The sequence below is a fragment of the Arvicanthis niloticus genome, chromosome 3 (genome assembly GCF_011762505.2).
Source record: "Arvicanthis niloticus isolate mArvNil1 chromosome 3, mArvNil1.pat.X, whole genome shotgun sequence".
NCBI classification, from domain to species: domain Eukaryota; kingdom Metazoa; phylum Chordata; class Mammalia; order Rodentia; family Muridae; genus Arvicanthis; species Arvicanthis niloticus.
Window position 1 is genome coordinate 85279849 of NC_047660.1, and position 23208 is coordinate 85303056.

The 23208-nt window shown below is 44.2% G+C and overlaps 1 protein-coding gene across 1 annotated transcript in view; it reads left to right on the plus strand.

Annotated features, from left to right (window-relative positions):
• Vstm4 (V-set and transmembrane domain containing 4) overlaps nt 1–23208 on the plus strand; it is an 85124-nt gene that overhangs the window by 3850 nt on the left and 58066 nt on the right. Inside the window, exon 2 of the mRNA XM_034498606.2 lies at nt 2936–3334. Within this exon, the coding sequence (XP_034354497.1) occupies nt 2936–3334 (399 nt within the window). The remainder of the gene's footprint in view (nt 1–2935; nt 3335–23208) is intronic.

A 23208-nucleotide genomic window follows, 5' to 3' on the forward strand; every position in this document is an offset into this window, starting at 1 on the left:
GAGATCAAGGTGACTGGGGGGTCTGGTTGTCCTTAGGTCTCTCTCAGCTTAGCTGGTGTGGTATCTTCTCCCTGTATGTACAGTCTCCATCTGCAGGAGTCTGTGTTCTAATCTCTTCTTAAATGGCCATCAGTCACATTGCTTCATATTGTCACTGGGTCCACCTTAAGGATTTCACTTAACTTAGTCTTTACCTCCAAATACACCCACATTTGGAGGTACTAGGGGTTAGAGCTTTGAAGAATGAATAGCCTAAGGTGCACAATTCAGCCATCAATGAATGCCCTTGCACTCCTCTGGGAGACACTGATGTTTGGAGCATCTGTAGGAAAATGGATGGAAGGTAGAAGGGTACACTGCTGGAGAGAGAACACCCTGGATGACACCCCCCCCCCAAGTCCCTTGGAGATAGGGCTTTGAGCCTGAGCCACAGGAGGACAGGAGGGGGAGGGGTACTAGTTTGCTTCTAGGATGGAATCTGGCCTCCCATGGGGACTGGAACACTTGGCACATTCTCTAGGTTTCAGTCACTATAAATAATCCCCTCTTCATGTGGAGTTACCAGGAGGAGCCTGGAGCTCGGGGCTTTGGTTTGGTATCATCCCACCCATGTTGTTTCCATTTCCTCTCTTCCCAGCCCCTCCGGCTCCAGTGGGGAGACTTTGGGGGGGGGTGGGTCCCGCTGGCCCTGGATTCTGTAAACCAGCTGCTGTGTTTTGGTGCTCTCTCCTCTGTCCAGTTCTCAGTGGCTAATGGAATGGAGGTCAGCCAGGGGTCCCAGCTGCCTCCTCATTCACCAGAGAACTCCCACACGAGGCTGGCTGCGCCTCAGATGAGCCTCAGCCATCAGGAGGAAGTGCTGTCCACATGGGCCCGGTGCCAGCCAGGTGGGCGAGATGCAGAAAATGTGGGCCACTTTTGCTTCATTGAGGTTGACTTCTGACAGCGAAGGCATTGCTCCTGGGGAAAGTGGAGAGCATCCCAGAGGAAGTCCCAGATAGCCCGGAGAGGTTTGACTTAAACAAATCAGTGCAGAGTGCCGTTTGTCATGTAAAATGGCACTCAAGGTCTGCAGGCAGGACTTCTCAGAGGCCTGTTGACCTGTATTTCTCATGTATCTCCTGGCCTGGCTCTGTCCCTCATGACTGGAAAGAGGATTGGGGAATACTACTGCATCTAGTAGCCTTTCTCCTTGAGTTTACTCCATCTGTTATTATTACATCAACCAAAGCCTGGCATGGTGCTGGGTGCCAAGGAATGCTTTCCAATACGTATTGTCCTAACCACCTTGAGAATATTACCTCACATGACAAATGGGACTGATGGGTACAACTGAGTTAAAGTTCTTACATTATTCTGGAGGGTCCTGAGTTTAGCATCTGGTTTCTAAGGAGGTCACAGGAAAGAAAATCGATTCTTAAAACACAATATTTCAAATGCCAAGTTATTTAAAATAACCAAGAACATGACTGTTCTGGTCTGAATGAGGCTTATCCCCTCAGAAACTGAGGTTGGAATTTGATCTCTGTTGTGAGATACTGAGAGTTGAGGCTTTTAAGAAGTGGTTAGGACTCTGTCCTCATGAATGGATGAATCCATTCATTCAATCAATGACTGTTATTATGACGATGGATATTTTGCTAAAGCATTTGGCTAGGTCTCTAAAGCACCTCTATCTTCACATGTGATGTCCTGTGCTAGCCTGGGATGTCTGCAGAAAGCTCTGGGTTAGAATGGTTCTGAGGACAACTGCATGTGACATGGCCCCTCCCATGAGCTTCAGGGTGGCCTGGCTGTGCTGTGTCACCCATGGTTTACCATGGAAAGAGGTTCATGGGAAATGAACCAGTGTTCAGCTTCTCTAAGTTCAGCTAGTCAGGTGTCTCCAATGAAGCTCAGGAGTAGAACTGTAGGTAGGTGTGGGTTTCCCTAGAATAGTTTACAATAAAACATCAAAGGGCAGGTTGTAGTGGAAAGCCTGGAATTCTGAAGCATCTTTTGGGGTATTGGGAGAACCCTATATCCTTCCTGGTTCTGGAGGCTCCTTTCCTCCTCCTCCTCCCCCTCCTCCTCTTCTTCCTCCTCCCCCTCCTCCTCCCCCTCCTCCTCCTTCTCCTTTTCCTCCTCCTCTTCTCCTTCTCCTCCTCCTCCCATCCTCCTCCTCTCCTTCTTCTTCATTTTTACTTTAGCTTGCTTGTATGCTTCAGTTCAGACCATAGATCATAAGTGCAAAGAAGCCACTGAAAGTCTTGTGTCACTCCAGCACACTAGCATTAGGGTAATCCTCTGCTTGGCCATTACTGCCCAGAACTGGACTCACCAACACCAAGAAAGTGAGCAGGGAGGGGGAGACAGGCAGACTCCGTCTCCTGGTTGACAAGCCATTGAAGCTGTATCTCAGGTTTGCCTCTGACCCACAGCCCTGACAAAAGGGATAAAAACACAACCTGGGGATATTCTCCAAGTCTTGATTCATATGTATAATTTGAATTTCCATGGCACATTAAAACGTTTTTGAGAACATGTCTGTTCAGATGGCCAGTGTTTGGAACACTGTATGAAAGAGACCATCATATATAGGAATGTGGGAGCCATGAAGCCCGTAGAAGGGCTTCTTTGGACTCAGGATCTATGGTCTGAACTGAAGCACACAAACAAGCTAAAGTAAAAAAGATGAAGGAAGGAAGGAGCCTCTGAAACCAGGAGGGACATGGGGCTCTCCCAAATAACCCAAAAGATGCTTCAGAATTCCAGGCCTCTCCTGGTTCTTGTGAGGCTGAGGAGTGAGTGTAGAGGGTGTTGAGATCACTGCTTCTCCGGCCCTTCGGAGCACCCAGATGCCAACAGCGTTGGGCTTGTCCCTGGCTTCTGGCAGTGGCCTGGCTCCATGAACCCAGGCTGTGGCCTTCATTCACCTTTCCCCCTTCCATTGCAGAGGTGTGTGGTGCTCTCAATGTCACGGTGTCCCCAGGGCCTGTGGTGGACTACTTTGAAGGGGAAAATGCCACTCTCCTCTGCCACATCTCTCAGAAGAGACGGAAGGACAGCTTGCTGGCCGTGCGCTGGTTCTTTGCCCCCAATGGCTCTCAGGAGGCCTTGATGGTGAAGATGACGAAGCTCAGGGTGATTCAGTACTATGGGAACTTCAGCCGGATTGCCAACCAAAAGAGGCTACGCCTGCTCGAGGAACGCCGAGGGGTGCTGTACAGGCTGTCCGTCCTGACTCTCAGGCCAGCGGATCAAGGGCAGTATGTCTGCAAAGTGCAAGAAATCAGCAAACACCGGAACAAGTGGACAGCCTGGTCCAATGGCTCCTCGGCCACGGAAATGAGAGGTGAGAACGCCGCTGGCCTCTCTGAGGAGGCGCAGTGTGTGGCAGATCGGGGTCCCAGTTCTTGTCAGTATGTAAATGCTGGTCCCCTCATTGGTGGTGTATAGTGCACATCTGTGGGCCACAGGTCTGTGAGTTGTTACGAGGATGAGGACAGATCTTGGACACTGTGGCTGATGTAGAAAGTAGATACAGATGCAAGGAAAGCAGAGTGAGTGACTACCTCCAGATTCGTCACGTCCTGCCTGAAATATTGAACTTTGTATGCTGTCAGATAAAGAAAGCTGGCCCCTACTTACTGTGGCCAAAGGCCTGTGAGAGCAGGACCTGGGCTGTGGTTACTGTGGACGTGGACTGGGACTTTGTGGTTAAAGAGAGAATGAGAGAGATGGGAGGAGGGGACTGTGTGGGACATAGGTCACTGCGTCAGGGAAGTAAGTATACAAGTTACAGAGAGCAGTGGTCTTTGCTACTTTTTTTGGTGCTGTGACAAATTACCAGAGAGAAATTATCTAAGGGAGGAAAGATTTATTACGGTTTATTGTTTTGGTGTTCAGGATGCAGCCACTTGGCCCCATGCAGCAGGTCAGATTGTCATGGAAGAGGGAGGGATGTGATGGTGGAGGGCAGCTGCTCACATCACAGCCAACACAAAGCCAAGGACATGATAGGAAGAGGCCAGGCATAATATACCTCTAGGGACCCATTTCCAGGAATCCACTTTCTCCAGATAGGTTCTACTGCTCACAGTGTCTACTAGCTCCTCAGTTAACACCAGTAACTGGAGACCAAGCTTTCAGCACTTGGGGAACATTTCAGACTCAAAGGGCAATGATGTTGAAAAGCAAGTGGGGTCTTTAGCCCATGTGGAAGTGTATAAGTATATAAGAAGTTTCCAGAAGCAGGATCCTTCCTTCTCACAGAGGCTAGAAGATGATGAATCTTCAGAAATGATCAGGAAGAGAGTGATCTTTGGACACCTTGGGTTTTTTCAGGTGGACTCTGTATGGCAAGTGTGTCATTGCAGGCGCATGACCATGAACTGTTAGTTACTGTGTCTGTTCAACTGTTGCCAGGCCAAGGTTGAGCCTCGTCAAGAAAGGCCCCAAGGAACTAGACTAGACTGCTAGGAGGCAGGACTTTGACAATTCCCAGTCCGTTGTTCAGAGCTGTGTCTCTGTGATCACCTTAACTAGGGGTGCCTGGTATCCGAAACCAAGTGTGTGGTGTGAGAGCCAGATATAAACTTCCAGCCTATAAATGAGGCTGCTTTGTGTTCCTGATCTGCTGCCCAGCTTGGGTCTCAGCTAACTGTGAATTTTGTGAGGAAGGTGAAGGCTCCCGGGTAGCCCTCCCTTCCTGCAGGCAGATAGAAGTGAGTTTGCATTTCCCAAATACCTTGGCTACCAAACACCATGTGGGATGGTTGTCATTTTTATCACTAAGACACCTCTGGCAATGTTAACTCAAGTTATGTCTTTAAGAGTGTCAAACTTGGGTTTGATTCCACACATGGTTATGCAATTCTCAGAGTAAAGCTGTTTGTTTAAAATGTGAAAGAGATGCTAATTTTATCACACACAATATTTAACACTAAAGCCTTAAAGCTATATTGTTTTGGTACGCTTTTTAAAAGGTGACTTATTTTCCATTGTAAAACCATCTTTATAGTTCTGCGTATTCTGTGTTGAAGGGAGGTAATCTATGTGGGGGGTCTTTGAAGCAGCCACTTGTCTTTGGAGTTAGTGTTCTGGTTTGTAGTGTGATATATTTGCAAAAATGCTGTGCATTCCCCCCCCACCCCCCGCCAGGCACATTAATTCAAGAAAACAAACGACTGCTAATATAAATATGTATTTTGGCATAGAAAACCAAACAAAAAATGTAGTGGCTGAGGAAACAAACAGCACAGATGATCGCTTGGCCCTACAACATACGGTCCTTTTTTAAAGAGAGTATGCATGCACCCATGTGTGTGTGTGTATTTGCAAATATGTCTATGTGTACAGTATATGCTGCAGTCATGCACTAAATCTCTTGCCAGTGGCAAATGCTATCAATTAGTGTATGTGAAAAAAAGTCTACTGCCTTTAAGTAAGCAATCATTAGTTTATTATTTCATGTGAATATACTTTGAGTGAAGCCGTTCCTTCCAGAACATTTATTTGAGAACTTGCTTCAAACAACCAGAGTAGCTTGCAAGGCTTCACCAGAAATAAGGGTCTTCTTTCTTCATCTCCACACTCCCTTCCTTCTCCTTCCATCTTTGCTCCTTCCCCTTCTCTTCAGCACCCTTCCCTTTGCTCATCATCTTTTATATTTCTTTTCTTTTTTCTTTTTAACAGCTGAGTAATATTCCATTGTGTGTGGGTACCACATTTCCATTATTCATTTGTCAGCTGATGGACATCCAGGTTAATTTTATTTCATACCTACTGTGAATAAGTAGGGCAGCCATGAACATGGCTGAGCAAGGGTGGATATGAAGACCTCTAGGTACATGCAAGGAGTGGTGGAGATAGGTCCTATGGTGGATCTCTTCCTAGTTTATTTTTTATTTGTTTGTTTGTTTGTTTTTGTTTTTTTTCAAGACAGGGTTTCTCGGTGTAGTCCTGGCTGTCCTGGAACTCACTCTGTAGACCAGGTTGGCCTCGAACTCAGAAATCCACCTGCCTCTGCCTCCCAAGTACTGGGATTAAAGGCGTGCACCACCACTGCCCGGCCTCTTTCTAGTTTCTTGAGAAACCTCTGTACTGATTTTTAAAGTGGCTGCACCCCTTTACACTTCCACCAACACTGTATAAGCATCCCCCTCTCCCCATATCCACGATGGCATTTGTTGTCATTTGAGGTCCTGGTGGCCATTCTGATTGGGGTGTGATGGAGGCTTTAATGTGGTTTTACTCTGCACTTTTTGATGCCTAAGGATCTTGTGTGCTCAAGAGCGTTTACTAGTCATTTGTATTCTTCTGAGAACTTTCTGTTCAGTTCCACAGTCCATTCTTTTTCCAGTTGTGTTGTTTCCTTAGTGTTTAGTTCTTTGAGTTCTTTGTGTAGTCCAGACACTAATCTTCTGTATAGCTGCAGAGTTTCTTGCATTGTGCAGGCTGTCCCTTCAAGTAGTTGCCTCTTTCTTGTGCTGGCAGGGGCCCTTAGTTTCCTGGGGGTTTCATTTGTCAATTATTGGTCTTAGTTCCTGTGCAGAATCCTGTTCACAAGGTCCTTACCTATGCATATTCCTTGAGTTTTTCTCTAACAGGTGTGGGGTATCTGATTTTATAATGAATCCCTTTATCCATTTGGAGGTGAGTTTTGTACAGGGTGAATGGTAAGGATATAACCACTTCTTCTGTCTGTTGTAGTCCTGGTTTCTCAGTACTATTTGTTGAAGTTTCAGTCTTTTTCCCAGTGTGTTTTTCAGTGTCTTGTCAAGATCAAGTATCTGTAGTCCCATGGAATATTTTTCACTCCTCTATTCCACTTTATTGATCTGTGTGTCTGTTTTGTGCCAGCACCGTGCTGTTTTTATTGCTAATGCTCTGCCATGTGACTTGAAGTCAGACATGGTGACACCCCTTTTGTTATCATCCTGATCTACAGACACTGGGCCTGGCATACATGGGCTTTTGAAACCTTGAGGTTTCAAAAAAGCCTGCTCCCAGTGATGTGCCTCCTCCAAAGGGCCACACCTACTACAACAAGACCACAGTTCCTAGTCTTCCCCAAAGTGCTCAACTAACTGGTAACTAAGCATTCAAATATACGAGCCTATGGGGGCCATTCTCATACAAACCACCACTATACACACACACACACACACACACACACACACACACATAGTGTATACATATATGTATCATACATATGCGTGTGCGTATGTGTGTTTGTGTATACATGAAGGCTACTGATTTTCTTGTGTTAATTCTGTATCCTGTCACTTTGCTGAAAGTATTTATCAGCCTATTTTTTGTTGGAATCTTTAAGGTCTCTTATGTTTAGAATCATGTCGTCTGCAGATAGCAATACTTTGACTTCCTCTTTTCCCATCTGTATACCCTTTATTTCTATTCTTGTCTTATTGCTCTAGCTAAGACTTCAAGCATCAGGCTAATCCACACAGTTACTCCAATTGTGTGGTGATTTGTAGACCTAGTTGTCATTCCTTTCCAGTGTGGTATTCCTTTTTCAGAAGTTGTCTTTACTCAGGTACAGTTTACACATGATGAATTACACAGAGTACTTTTTGGTATCTTCTCTTAGAAAGTATTTCCGATCACATGCTTATAGAAGTATTTTTGAGCAGATACAAAGGAACAGGGAGGTGTGTGGGATTAGAGTGCATGGTGTGAAATTCACAAAGAGTCAATTAAAAAGTTAAAAAGTATTTACAATTTTCTGTCACAGTTTTAATGTTGAAAACATTATATTTTATCTCTTTAAAGTCTGTTCTTATATAAAGATAATTTACTTTTGTTTCCAACTTTTCTTCTTAGAGAACAAGACAAGTCCCCCCATTATTAGCGTTTCGGATTTTCTCATGTATTTTATTATTCTTATATGAGTTATTTTTCTTTAAGATAATCTTGAGAAACAGCTTACATAGTTTTGTGAAAATTGTGTTAGATTTTGATTGGTATATTGACTTTTAAAATTATCATTGTGTTGATATATGCATCTATATTTTTGTGTTTTATGTTGTTAATGGCAACATGCCTGGGGTTGGAGTTTCAGTGAGGAGAATGAGTTTATATAACCCTCAACTTTAGAGTCTGAGAGTTGAAGATTTGGTGATTATATCAGTTTGGCTGAAGCACAACATGACAGTAAACATCATAGTAGGAGCATGAGCAAAGGAGTGATTACACGGTGAGACAGGAAGCCGGAGGGAATTTAAAGCTCGTTCTGTAATAGTCAGGTTTTAAGGAAACTAACTGGGGCCTGAAAAAAAACCCATTAACCCCTTCTGAGGGCAGTACCTCAAATACCTACCAGACTGGCTCCCCTTCCTCAAGGTTCCAACACCTCTGAAAGCACATGAATTCTTGGAGGGAAAACTCATAATCACAGTAACAATTTGCCCATCTTTATTCTTTAGTTGTTCCTATCCAGGAGCCCTGTGTTCCTTCATCTAGCATCTAGTCCAGCTTTTGAAAACATCTTATGAATACATACATATATATATATATATATATATATATATATATATATGTGTGTGTGTGTGTGTGTGTGTGTACATATATATGTATACATACATATATATGTGTGTATATATATCCATATATAACGTTTTAATTTTTGTTATTTCTCAATATTTTATTGTTGTAACTAAAACCTAGCTCTCACTCCCATGCATTTGTGCACACATACAGTTTGGGATTCGTTATTGATGACAAGTATGGAGTTTGACTTTTGTTGAGTTGTTTTTGAAATGTGTGGGTTCTGTGTACTTAAGATGTGGTCTCCTCAGTTGCTTATCAATGTGCCTGTGACTTTATATATTGCGATTTTCTTGACCATGTCCCAGTGGCCATACTTTTAAATCATTTTGCATGATTTTACCAAGAATTTAGCTTCACTGAGTTTTCGTCCTGATCACATTTTCAATTTAGTCTCTGTTAGAGACTAAATTTGCTCCTGTTAGAGACTTAGTAAAAAGCCAGATTTGAGACATCCATGGTGCCTACTAATCAATTCACCAGAAAGGCCATTTGGTTTAATGCTTGCTATAAGTTAGTCAGAGAGAGAGAGAGAGAGAGAGAGAGAGAGAGAGAGAGAGAGAGAACGCCTGTCAGCTTATAGTGACATTCCTATGTCTCTAACCATCTGGCATTCTTCATCTTTTCTAGAATTTTCCATCTTCCCTGGCTGTAATTACTCTTGAGCCTGTGAGAGGTCCTCTCACAGAAAAGCCAGAGCTTTTCCCCTTAGAAGGGGAGGAGAATGGGAGTCATATGGGTCATTGCTGGGAAGCTCACACACCAAGCTGTTGAGTAATGAAAGCCATGGATATTATGGGATAGCACAACCAAAGTTCATGTCTGTGGTGCAGTGTACTCAGGTAGGGTCCCAAGTGTTCATGGCGCCATTCATACCACTGTGCTTTGATTTGCTTCCTTGAGTGGGAGAGCTTGGGAAAGAGTTGCTACACAGGGATAGACCACGCATAACCTTCAGTCTGTCACACCCAAGCTACATCCTGTGGGTGGTGGTTCCATGCACTTGCCAAGTGCATTATGAATGTCATGCACAATAAAAACAGGAGCAACAACAGTGAAAAGCCCATGATCCAAGCAAACAGTCACCACATCCCAATATCTGTAGCGCCTCCTGCCTAATTTTGCTCTGTGTACGTACCAGTGACCTTTTACTTAAGGCTGGCCATACCTTGGTGCTTATGTGCTTGAAATAAATAGTGGTTTCAGAAACTAAAGCCTATGCTAATAAACTAACTCTTCGAGCTGCTGTTTTACATTTTCAGTGGAGAATTATTAAGCTGTGACAGAGATTAGGGATTTTAACGCGGGAGGAAATAGATATTGGGGCCTATCAGCAAATGGTGTGTTGAGTTTTGACAAGTGCTCCTGGGTGCACTAAAGGTTACTGGAATGATGTGACACAAACTCATAGGCAGATATTAGGAGTGAATGCTTGAGCCTCTGAGAACAATGAGGCCAGGCTCAGCTCACTGGAAAATCTGTCATTGCAGATGAACTTGTCAGTATAGACTTTCTCATGTGAAAGTTATAAAAAAGGTGAAATGTAAGGACCCTGTGCTCTGTGCCACTTGCTGGGCAAGAATTCTTGTGTAGTAAGAATAGGGACTAAGGAGTCCTCTGTGATGTGTGGTGCTCCAGTGCTGCTAAGGCTTGCTGTGTAATCGCCAGGATCAAGGCTAGGTTTGACAGCACTGAGTTTAATCAACGACATTGAAAAGGGCACCCATACCACCCTAACAAACTTTCAGAAAATATGAGGCTGAGGAATGTTTTTAACATCAGCAAGGAGTGCAGCATAATAAAAATGTTTCTAGAGAGGTAAAGAAGCAGGCAGGATATAACAAAATGAGACTCAATTTGAAGGCAGGCAGAGTGATACATTGGGGGCACATGAATCTTAAACATTGTAGGATTGTCACCAGGAGGCCAGAAGGCTTGTCTCTGTAAAGGGATAATGGGAAGTGATTAGATGATCTTGTGCAATGTGACACCATAATGTATCAGCTGTTGTCATTTTTATGCATGGACAGGTCAGCCTGACATCCCTAGGAAGGCAGATGAGTGTGCCATATAGGTGACCACACATTCAACTCTAAGAATACTTTTCCAGAAACACAGATACAGTCTGCCAAAGGAAGACAAATGTAAGAAAATAAACTACAGCCCCAGGGAGAGACTCTGTTCTTTCAGTCCAAGAAGCTAAGATTGACTCAGTGAAGAAGTTGCACTGGAAAAAATACCTTCTGTTTTAAGTGGATTCTGTGTATGTATCTTATTTCTTCTTTTTTGTTGTTGATGCTGTAACAAAATGCCTGAGAATGGGTAACTCATAAATAATAGATTTATTTAACTCACAATTCCAGAGGCCAAGGAGTTAAGAACCTGTTGATAGCACTGTTGACATTGAGGACTTCCTGTTCATCAGTGTGGTTCAAGGCAAAGCAAGGGGCAGAGGGCTCACGTTTATAACAGAGTCATTCCTGTGTAAACCAACTTACTGTTCATATCCTTAATGCATGAATGGATTTGGGAGGACCCCGTCCAATCACCTCTCAACATTTCGGTATTGATGACTAAGTTGCTAGTGCAAGAACTTTTGTGGGACATGATAAGATCACAACATCATCAATAAAGTTGCTTACTAAGCCATTGAAATGATGGGAGCCTGGGAACACATGAGTGGATACATCTGCAGGAGGGATGACCCAGTGTGAATGCAGTGGTAAAGATATACCCAGGACACCGTGGAGATGCACAAAGGGAGGGGAAGACAGTGCTGGAGCTGACACTGGGTGGTTCACGAAGAGGTGCGAATACCTAGGGGCTCACAGACTGGGTCATGAAGGAGTCTGTGCCAAACATTAAAGAGTTTCCAATGGGTGTTCCAGGCCAGTGCTACAACTTCGCCTGATAAGAAGCATTACTGGAGCCATTGTTAGGGTGTGGATTCCCAAGCATGTGCATGGGGTCTGTTGTGTGGGTCAGAGATTGATTTGACCACTCAGTCAGTGCTTTTAGCTATGGAAAACTGTAAGACATCCCATAGCTTCCGGTAGAGCTGCCTGTTTGCTCACTGAAACACAAGTTTGAGAACCAGATGAAATGGGAGGAAACTGTCTTTTGTAGTTCAAAGGGTTGAACTATTGGGGCCTTAAATGTGGAAAAAGAACAAGAGGGACATCAAAGTGTCAAGTGAGAAGCTTTGGCTAATGGACTGAGTGTGGTTATGAGAGAGATCTATGGGATAAACTCAGTGTGGAGTGGAGCTGGACAAGAAGTTCTTCCCAGGGGTATAAACATATGTGGTCTGACTAGTGTGAGTTGATCTCTGAGGTGAACAGGTGAAGGCTTGCAGGTTTGGTGTTCACTGCATGAACTCCTCTGGGCTGGAGGAGTGACATTTCCAGATCACAATCTATCAGTAGGTGAAGTATCAGAAGCCTTGGAGGAATGCTTTTTTACTGGCTTGTGCTCAGCTAACTTTCTTAAGGAGATCAGGCCTGCCTGCCTAAGGATGGTGCTGCCCACAATGGGCCAGCCCCTCCCACATCAATCATCAGTGAAGATATTCTCACAGGCATAGATGGCCATGGGTAAATTGATCTGGGCAATTTCTCCACTGAGGCTCCCTTTTCCCAGGTGCCTTTTAGGTTGTGTTAAGTTGACAAAAGGCTAACAGTTCAGGGGCACTCATGATGTTCTGAATTGGACTAAATTCTGTATCTGGAAAGCATGATAACCCAGTAGATTCCCAAATGCCATTGGGTTTTGGTACCCACAGGGATAAAATAAAACAAGGTAAGAAACAGACAAACCAACAGAAAGTTGCTATGGGTTTCACTTAGATAGTTGTTAATTATTGGATAATCAACACAAGTATCTTTGTTCTAAAAACTGAAAACACTGCATGTCTTTTAAGATGGAGACAACACATGCTTGTTCTCTTCCCAGTATAATTCCAAGTCCACCTTTGAAATGAAGTAAAGATTCCATATTCCTTTTTCCTTTTTATTTATTCTTATCTTATATATTACATCTCAACTACAATCCCCTCCAAGTCTGTCCCATACGTTTTCTGTTTCCATGAGATCTAATCCCCTTTACTGTTCCCCTTAGAAAGGAACAGACCTTCTAGGGACATCAAGCAAATATGGCATAACAAACTATAATAAGACCATGCACATACTCTCACATCAAGGCTGCATGAGGCAACCCAGCAGGAGGAAAAGGATCCCAATGGTGGACAAGAGTCAGAGGCAGCTCCCAGTCCCACTGTTAAGAGTCCCACAAGAACACTGTGCTAAGCAAACTGTGTGTGTGTGTGTGTGTGTGTGTGTGTGTGTGTGTGTGTGTGTGTACGCATGCAGAGGGACATTCCATATTTGAAGACAGTGGTTTTCCATCTGTTGATTTCAGTCTCTTTGTTGGTTGAACAACTTTTTCACAGGAGTCTCCTAAGACCCTTGAAAAACCCAGATATTTACATCATGACTCATAAAAATACCAACATTACAGTTATGAAATAGCAATGCAAATAATTCTATGCTTGGAGGTCACCACAACATGAGGACCTGTATTAAAGGGTTATAGCATTAGGGAAGTTGAGAAACACTGTTCTAAGGGGTTCAAAATATCTCATGCATGTGAGAAACATGGTTAACTGAATGTCATTCATCCAGAATTCTTAGACCAGAAGTGTGGATTGTAGATTTGTTCAGATTTGAGAATATTTGCTTTACTATTGGAGAGTCTCTAATTTGAAAATGTGAAAAACTTTAAAATCTGATAACGTTTCAGATTAGGGAGACTCAACCTGTCTATGGCTGGTTGCTTTGTCAAATAATGATGTTTTCTGTTGCCCCTATAGATATAAAAGTCTTTACTGAACCCATCTTCACTCCCCATGCAGTGTTGACTGGTCACTTCTGTGCATAGGGCATAGCAATGTGCAACTCAAGCTGCTGTCTGCTGTGTTGGGCTGTCAGAGTCACAGCTGCCTCTCAGTAAACTCTTCCCCTCTCCCTCTGGCCCAGGTCCACTGTGCTAGTTCACTGCTCCCTGAAGAAAAATCCCTTTCCTTGTTTGACCAGTTTGATCTTTCCAAGCTTTGGGAGTCCCCCTACTCTGTGGCTCCTCCAATCTTTGTTGTGTTCCATGGGAATTTCCTAGGGTTGTTGTCCATCTAAGGGTATTGATCTGGCCAGGTCCATCCCAGGAATTGCGGATTCCATAGCTTGATTGGTTAACATGGCTCCAGGCCACAGTGGGATCCCTAAGCCTTGTTTCTTCAACTGTGTGCAGTGGTGAGAGTTCATGGGGTTCTGACCAAGAGGAGGCCTCCCCTCTGTCCTGGTACCACCACCCTGTGGTCACCAGCTGATGCTAGACAGGCTAGGTTCAGAGTTCATCCTGACAGCCTGTGTGGGTGAGACATTGCCTTCTACTTTAGGCTTCAGCTATTAGGGCTGCAATGACTTTGGTTCTCAGGAGTTTGTGGGGGAATGGGACAAAGGCCTTTGGTTGTTTTCTAGCCTGTTCTACAGCCTGTAAGATCAGAAGCAGTCAGACATCTTAAGACGCAATACCCACCCGCCATGTTTAAAGGGAACTTCCTTCATCAATAGTGAAATGCTCAAAACAGCATCAACCCGCAGACTCCGGCAGTTTAACCAGGGTTTTACTCTAACCACAAACAGCATAGTTGAATAAGCCAGACTGTTGTTTGATTTAGGGTTATATAAGTCAGCTTTCAATGTGATAAGCAATAGAGCAAATGGAAAGATGCCATTACTGTAAGAGTTTGGTGGCAGACCTGGCAAGATGGCTCAGTGTGCAAAGCGCTTACCAGGCAATTGTGAAAACCTGAGTTCCATTCCCAGAATTCACCTGGAAAGTGTGTCCACTGGGATGCCTCTAATCCCAGAGCATTGCTGGGGAGAGGAGAGGTGAAGTCAGGAGAATCCTGGAAGCTTTCTGACAACTACTTGGGTTTACAAATTGGCAAACGAAGGACCCTACCTTAAACAAGATGGAAAGTGGAGGACAGCAACCTAGGTCTTCCCTCTGACCTTCTCATGAGCTCTGTGCATGTGTGTGCCCACATGTGAACACATGAGTGTATCATGCCCAGACATAACACACATAGAGAGGGCAGGCAAAAGAGGGAGACAGAGAGAAGAGGGAGGAAGGGAAAGAGGGAGGGAGAGAAGAATGGAGAGAGAGAGAGAGAGGAGAGAGAGAGAGAGAGAGAGAGAGAGAGAGAGAGAGAGAATGAGCATGATTTATGAGAAAAATGTTTGGGGGCAAGGATGAAATCAGAATATAATTTGTCATCTGAGCATTTGACCCCAAAATGTGAGAGGGGACTTAATAATTAGATTTGAGCTTAATACCACAGGGACTGGATACTTCAGGTTTCAATGGAAGAAGTTAACTAAATCCCTTCTCTCTGGAGGCCTGGAACAGATAATTAGGAATGAGATTTACTAAACACTTAGTGCTACTGCTTAATTAAGCAAGCGCACATCGTGGTGTTTACAGTGTCAACAGGTCCAAACATTCAGAAGCAGCACACTCACAACCAGTGTAATTTAAACAGCACTCAGACGCATTCCTCACTGGACCAAACCACAAGCCAACCACTAGTCTCAAAAAATGTCAGGAGATTAAAAAACGTAAACTCCCCCAACAGGTAGGAAGCTTTCCTTTATAAAGCTATCCATGGGACACTGTACCCAAAGAGGCATGAGGAAGGCAGCTAGCATTCCTGTTGACCTTGAACTACAGCCTCCTTATCTAGGGGAGGGGCATTCAGAGACAGCATAAAAGGGTGGTACTGCAGAGCAGGTGTCCTTCATGTGGGAGAAAAGCAGGGACAAGTAGAAAGTTGTGGGAGGTGGCTGAGAGAGGCCACTTTATGGAGCCTTCTTGAACCATAGGAGAGCTTCAGCAGACACAGTGAACCGGGCCATGTCAGAATGGAAGGCAGCTCAGCCCTAAGTAAGAGGAAGAGAAACTTAAAGAATCAAGGGCATGCAGGTTGGCCATGTTGTCCATGTTGAGGGGGACAGGCATAATGAGAAAGTGGAGAGGGGACTGGCCAAGGAGGTGATCTGGCCAGGGATTTCAGCACTCACCAGATTCTGCTTTGATGTCTTACCTGTGATTCAGTGCATGGACCCAGAAAGAGATTCCAGGACATATTTCACATGCATAAGGTTAGTGGGTGGTTTAAACTCTTGGGTAAACTTCCTGATTGAAATGGCAAAAGGGGACAGAAAGGCAGATGCTGAATGAGGCTAAGGGATTAACTGTCTTGAACTTCAGTGTTCCCTACTTCAGAATGCTGAACCTTGTGTTCTGTAGCTGGCTCCCTTGAGGAATGTGGACTTCCTTTGCAACCACCAGGCACCCTGGGAAGTTTATTTCTTTTTAGTCCTTTGCTTTGTTTGCTTTGTTTTCTAGAATTCGGCTTAGCCTACCGGCAAAGGACAAGAGTGGCTTAAATTGAACAAAACCGAGCCTCAGTGTCTATCAGCAGAGACCCTGGGCAGGTCATCGAGGGCCATTGCTGACTTACGTGGCTCTGTCCCAGTCTCAAGGGAGACTGCCTTTGACCTGAGTCTTGGAGAGGCAAGGGGGAAAGGAAGTGACAGGCCAGTCTCAGAGCAGGAACAGAGGTCTCTGTGTCTAGGGTTCATCCTTTCTCCTCCAACTCACAGATCCAGATATATACAGTGGGAACACAGCTACATTTTAACTTTTCCCCTTGGGAGTTATCTGATTCTTCAGTAAAGAGGGATAGTGAGCCTATTAACTTTGAGTTAGGAGCAAAGGGGCGGTTGATGCCTTATTTGTTTATTTCCTGATCATCTATTTTTCTTACATGGATCTGTACAGGATGGAGCCCAAGGAAATGGAGGCAGGGTGGCATATGTTCTTCCTGGGTGCAAATTAGCAAGGCTCACATGTTAGGGATCAGGGTTCAGACGTCTGATCTTGACAGAAGCTAAGAATCATCCTCTGCTTAAGGAGTCTTGTGCTTTTCCTGTAGAAAGGCTGTAAAATAAACCCCATGCAGTGTAAGTCCAGTGCCAGCACACACAGGAGCAGTGAGCCCTGTGGCTGGTGTGCTGCTGCATCTCCATGGCTTCTGAGGCTTCAGAGAGGAACTGGGGCTTGGGTGGGATGGGGGCTCCTGTCCCTGGTCTTTTCCAAAGTTTCCAACATGTAACAATTTCATGGTCCTGCTTTCAATTCTTTTTGAGTAACCTGCTTTCCTAGTATGCCACACCACACCACACCACACCACACCACACCATACATACCATACATACCATACCATACATACCATACCATACATACCATACCACACCATACCACACCATACCACAGATTGACTAACTGATCCATTCATTGCCCTTATTTCCTGCTGAGACACTGTCTTGTTACATTGCCTAGCTTTGATTCTAACTCCTGTACTCCAGAGATCCTCCTGCTCCAGCCAAGGACTGCAAGAATACACTTCCAGAACCACTTCACTCCTGTGAAGTAAATGTGCCTTGACCTATGGACCAAGGAGAATTCTAGCAAGAGAAGGAGAAAGACATAGATGCAGATAATGCAAAGGACAGGCATGCACATATTCTGTAGGTAGTGATGCATTCTAAGGCAGCAGTTTTGGCAGGGAATGGGAGGCTGGGATGTTGGATAATCCTGGAGGAAGGCTTCTTTAATACAAATTGCTTCCAGAGCCCAAGTCTCTCAGACTATGGAACATTGTCCTCATAGCATCCATTGCTGTCTTTTTTTTTTTTTTTATCAAAATAGAGCAATTTATTCAAGACACTGAATATGATCCGTTGATTCTCTCTTGAAACAAATGAGCTACAACACACAAGGTGATTCTTTTTTTTTCTTCTCGAAGAGCGTGTGGGGTGAATGGGAGTGGGGGTAGAGGACAGAGGGGAGGAGAGCTTTGATGGTGCTTAACAGAATGTGGAAAATATTGAAAGAGGACCATGTCTGGCTGTACGTCTGACACAGACAATAAAAACTGCACAAGCCAGAATTCAAACTTCAGTGAGTTGCAGAACAGACATTTATGCATTTGACAAGAAACAGAATGGAAAGGTATAACAAAGGCTTAAAAAGGGAAAAGCAACAAGGAACAAAGCAGATCCTTACATGTGACAAAGTGCACTTCACTTGGCTCCATGGTCTATTTCTTAGTCAGACAGAACAAAAAGTCAAGTCCTACGGTGTTGAGTGGGGTCAGAGTTGAACTTTGTAATGTCCATCTGGCCCTTCGGTCCTCTACAGGCAGCATCCTGGATGCACTGGGAATGGTATATGGTTACTTCAAACTCATGGAAAAAATACCTGGAAAGGCTGCTATGTGACTACACTGCTTTCAAGGTTGAATTTGGTCACAAGACTAACCATTCCTCACAATGTTTTAGGAGTTATAAACAAGGTTAAGTAACAGCATAATACATGGGGCACCCCTTGACCACAAAAATGATGTGCCTGCCCTATGACAGCAGACAAATGATGGCGTCCAAATGCTGGCTGCTCCAGAAACAGCTGCAGACTGAGCTGCCTTATGGGGATGAACTTCAGGGGTGTGGGCTGCATTCTTCTGCTTGGTCCTCATGTGGCCAGCACTAAGTTCCTGTCCATGTTTAGCTGTAATGCCAGGGAAGTGAATGGTCTTTAGGTTTCTTCTTGTGTAGATTGAACCCTTTTGTCCTAGTCTCACAGCCATTGACTCCAAAATAATAATTCTTATGTGGCTTAGATTCATCTAGGGGGGTGTAGCCTGGACACCCAGAGATTGTCTGATGAACCAACCCCTTATGTTCCATCTACCCATTACCACCATATAGTAATGTGGAACTTGTCAAATGAAAGTCATACCTTTACAACAGACTGACACCTAACAGCTGATCTTCTGTAAAGATGAACAGAAATGTATTTGAGGAACAATGATAGGATGTATCTGGACTTCCAAAATTATATCCTAAAGCTAAAGCAGTCTCAGGGCAGGAAACTTCATATCCACTGACACAGAGATATCTGCTATGATCAAAATTTCCACAGAACTTGGGCTTTCTTTGCTAAGCATTTAGGTGGTAAAATCCAAACTCACCACTCAACTCAATACCACAACACTTTAAGATTACAGGGCTCACATAATTTATATGTCAAAGTGGAGGCCGATACATGTTTTGGTGCTAACATTTATCTGTTGTGTAGGGAGCACCTGACCTTCCTTGCTGGTTGATTTTTGGCTTCATATATGTATACTTTGCTCTAAGTAACACTTGCCACAGCTGCAGACTGAACCCTGCATACTGCCTCTTGCAGCTCCCTTCTGGTCTGTCCCCCATCACTAATTAAAGAAACAAGTCAGTATCAAGTTATGACAAGAAACGAACAAAGGCCATCAGATTCAATGATGGCAAACTTTACCAGGCACACTATGCCTTATTTTGTTTTTAAAAAATAGCCAAAAAGTTTCCTTCCTATTTTTCTCATTTTTTTTTTTAGAAAGTTTTGTCCTAATCTTCTGTAAGACAAATTGGAAAGTGGGCAGAACTGATCAGTGACATTCTACCTGGGTCATAATTCTGTTTTAGGATTTAAAGTCTCCCTTGAGACTCACTGTCTTCACAAGACTGAGTGACACTGAGGCCTTTGGGTCGGTTTTGTAAGATTCACCAAGCATGCTCTTAATAAAAGTGCCCATCTGTAGCTACACTGTTGTGAGAAAGATGTAGCTGGCAGGTCCCATGAGCCACACTTGGTCAGGGTGGCTTCTTTACTATGTTCCTACTGGCTGCTGAAGTAAATGTGTACCAAACAGTTCAGCATTCTGCTTGATGCCTAACCAGTGGGTTCTTTCTTCCCCACCAGCTGCCAAAACAATCCCCCTGTTCTTCCATAGGACGCTTCCCAATCCATGGCTTTCCTAACTGCCTTTCGTGAAGCTGAAGGGAAAGGGGTAGTTAGACACCTCAGACTCTGCCAGTGTCTTCTTAGTCTTTTAAATATGAATTTCACAAAACTCTCTATGTCTGATGGCCATTTTAGGATTTTAAAGTCATTTTAACATAAAAATATTTTTTTCAAAAAATACTCCAGGTTCTTTCTCTTATAAGTAAGTCTTTTTTTTTCTGTAAAAAGTCCCCATCCCTGCCTTCTTACATAAAGCATTTACTATGCTCTGAAAGTGCCTTTGGGACCTAATGTGAAGCAACTATGAGAAAGGGACAGAGTAAGCAATAGGTAGGAGTGGGACGAGAGGGAAGGAGAGTGCTGTCCAACAAAGATCCACTGTGTGCATGTGGCCGTCCATTGCTGTCTTAACCAGAGCAGCTGCTATTGCCACAGGAGACCCTTAATATCCAGCCTGTTGTGTTTTCTCAGCAGAAAGGTTGGAGAAGGTCATTAGAGGCTTATCTGAGGCTCTGACCACCTCTTCCTACACTTTCCTCTTAGCTGTCTGTAACTCTATGCCAACTGCATGTTTTCTTGGTGGGAGAAAGTATTTAAGAAGTGGAGAGTTAACTCCATTTATAAAGGGACAAGGAGTCCTTTTTAGGAATGGGAGACAGACAGACTGAGGTGAGTTTCCCCAGCTCAAGAGTCAACCTTTGTCATGTTCTTGGTCCTTGGATGTGACCTACATCTGTCTTTTAAGCTTCTCTAATAATTGAATTCTTTGTTAAGAAATTGAGGGCATGGGCTTTGTTGTCTGGGCCACTGCCTCCTTGAGAAGACACACAGGGTCTGTCTACTGATGCCAGGTCCCAAGACAATGACGAATCAGCCAGCAGTCAGGAGTTGACTGGGGTACCCAGAGTCGGGAGAGATTTCTAGACAAATGGATCTTTTTAAAATTTGGACTCTGTTTGCCTTTATAAATGGAGTTAACATTCTTCTGTGCAGATTTCCTGTGATGACAAGTGTTCCATGAATTTTTAATCCTTGGGGACATACCGTTGCGACAGGCTCATTCCTGGGCACTGTTACTCTGCTTTCCCTGGTGTGTACCAAGGAGGTGCTGTCTAGATTGTTTTTGAGTTGTAAATCCTGCCCTGGGCTGGACAGGAGGCCAAGGCCTAAGACTCTCAAGATCTAAAGGGCTTCTCCATGTGGGGTCCTGGAAGCTGGAGCCTCTGTCCCTTCTGAGAGGTGTCCCCTACTCAAGCAAATTCTTTCTCCCTTCATTCCCCCACCCCCACCCCCAGGAGCTCAGGGGCACTACCAGAGAACCTTCATTTTGACAAGGACTAGTTGATTGTCCTGCTTGTTAAATGTCTCCCAGTGTAACCAAGCAGGCACTAGGCAGCTTCTGCTGAGATCAACATGCCATTACACAGAATGCTTTAGCCAACTTGGCCAAGCAACAGAGACAGAAAGGCTGAGGTGGGTCTCCCCAACTCAGAGTCAACCTTTGTCATGCTCTTGGTCCTTGGATGTAACCTACATCTGTCTTATAAGCTTCTCTAATAGTTGAATTCTTTGTTAAAAAAAAAGAGGGCACAGGTGGGCAGAGCTGGGAGAGATTACTGGACAAATTGAAATTTGTAACCATCTCTAGTACAGACAGCTGGGATCAACCAATCCAGATAGCTGTTGCTGGTGTCCTTGAAGGACCAGGAAAGCACTGCAAGTCTCTCCCTGCACTGAGGGCATTAGCACAGAGTCTTCACATGAACTTAGTCACAGCTGAGACACCCACTCCCCACGGATATTTCTGGGGCTTTCTTTTCAAGTTACAATTCAAGGTCATTGATTCTTCTGTGTAAGGGTAGGCTCTCTAAGACCCATCAAAGAATGTGACTAAACTTCTTTATTTGCAACCTACTTCCTGCTCCTTCTAGACAAAATTGGTTTATTTGAGTCCTCTGGGCTGCAACCTTTTTTTTTTTTTTTTTTTTTTTTTTTTTTTTTTTTTTTTTTTTTTTTTTTTAAATACTGTAGTCACTTTCAGCTATCAGTTCCCAGAGAGATGGCAGTATGGTACATCTTGCAACTTATTAAATATTTTCCTATTCTGCTCTCCCAGGGGAGGATCTAGAATAGCTGGAAGCTTTGTTGTCTGGGCCACTGCCTCCTTGAGAAAATACACAGGGTTTGTCTACTGGTGCCGGGTTCCAAGACAACAGTGCATCAGCTAGCAGTCAGGAGTTGACTGCGGTAGAAACAATCTTTATTTCTCACCTCTGCTTTGATCTTGGAACCACTGACCAATAGGCACAGTGGCCAAGTAAATCAAAACCTCTTCTACTAATGCAGCTGTACTGAGAAAGCCTCCTTCCGCCTCTCTGTTCAGTAATAGTCCTGTCTATTACTCTCCACATAGGTCCTAAATTCTGTAGCAACTAGAGGTTGGGTCTTATACCTGACTTTCCTGGATGCAGGCAGGAAGACAGTACATAAATAATTATAGTGGTCAGGGGGCAGGGAGGGCAATAGCTGCTCCCTTGCAGGAGATTGAGTGAGGAGTCCTTCTCAAGGCCTGTATAACCTCTGCCCCATCATGTAGCACCAGCCTCTATCTACAGAACAACCCGCCAGAGCTGTCAGGTTCCAGTAATTACAGCAATTTGGACACTAGGGCTGTTTGCTATCCCTCCCCGCACTGTCTGACTGTACAGCTGGCTTATAAGGGGAGGAGACCCATAGCCAAAGTACACAGACTTGTTGGCTTTTGCTAAAGAGCCTAAAGTCTCCTGATGGTTAGCTAAGTTCACTGGGAGTAAATTTTGCAAAAATCATGCACCTTCTTTCAGAATATCTTGTGTCAATGTGAATAGTCTGTGGTTGGAAAATGTGTCACATTTTCTTTTGGTTCCTGTGTTTTGTGGTGGTAGAAATAAAACCCAGGGTTTCACACATCCTGAGACGTACTTGACCCCTGACTGAGCTATAGCCAGCCTCCAGCTAAATGCTTTCTAGAAGTATTTGTATTCTCTTTCATCTTGTCCACCCCAGAGAGGCCTCTTTCACTCTGTGCCTACAAGACAGATTGGCCAAGGTCAGTTTATATCGGCCTTGTACATGTGCCACAGGAGGAGGTGCATCAATGCAGGGAACAGAGCCATGGCTGCTCCACTACAAAGCCCTTGCTGTGGACAGGCCGTATCAGACATCCGGGTTTCCTTACAGTCTGTGTTCTCAGACACATAGCTTGACATTGTGTCAAATTCACTTGAGATAGCACAGGATTAGCAGCTGAAATAAGATAGTTACAGCAGAACTTTGAGAAATTCCTGAAGCCCTGGCAGGGACCCTGTGCAGTTTTTCTTTCTTGTGGGAGCAGATCAGTGTTGCTAATCTTCCAGCACCAAACAACAGTGGCTCCTTTTTCTCATAAATTGTCTGGACTATAAAGGCAGGTGAGAGTCCCCACAGTTAGGAAATCCCCATTTATGAGATTTCTTGGGATGGGTCACCATGTTGTTCTAAGTGGAATTGGAATTGGTTAACGGTCAGTATGCGTGAGGCAGAAGGACCTGAACTTGGATTAAATCAGAACCACAAGTTCTTTCCTTGGAAGAGGTATGGAAGTGGTTGTTGGGCACCTGCTTTAGCTAATGGTCATGACAACCTATTCCAGTTCGAGGGCTAGTCACAGGAGTGGAGAACCCT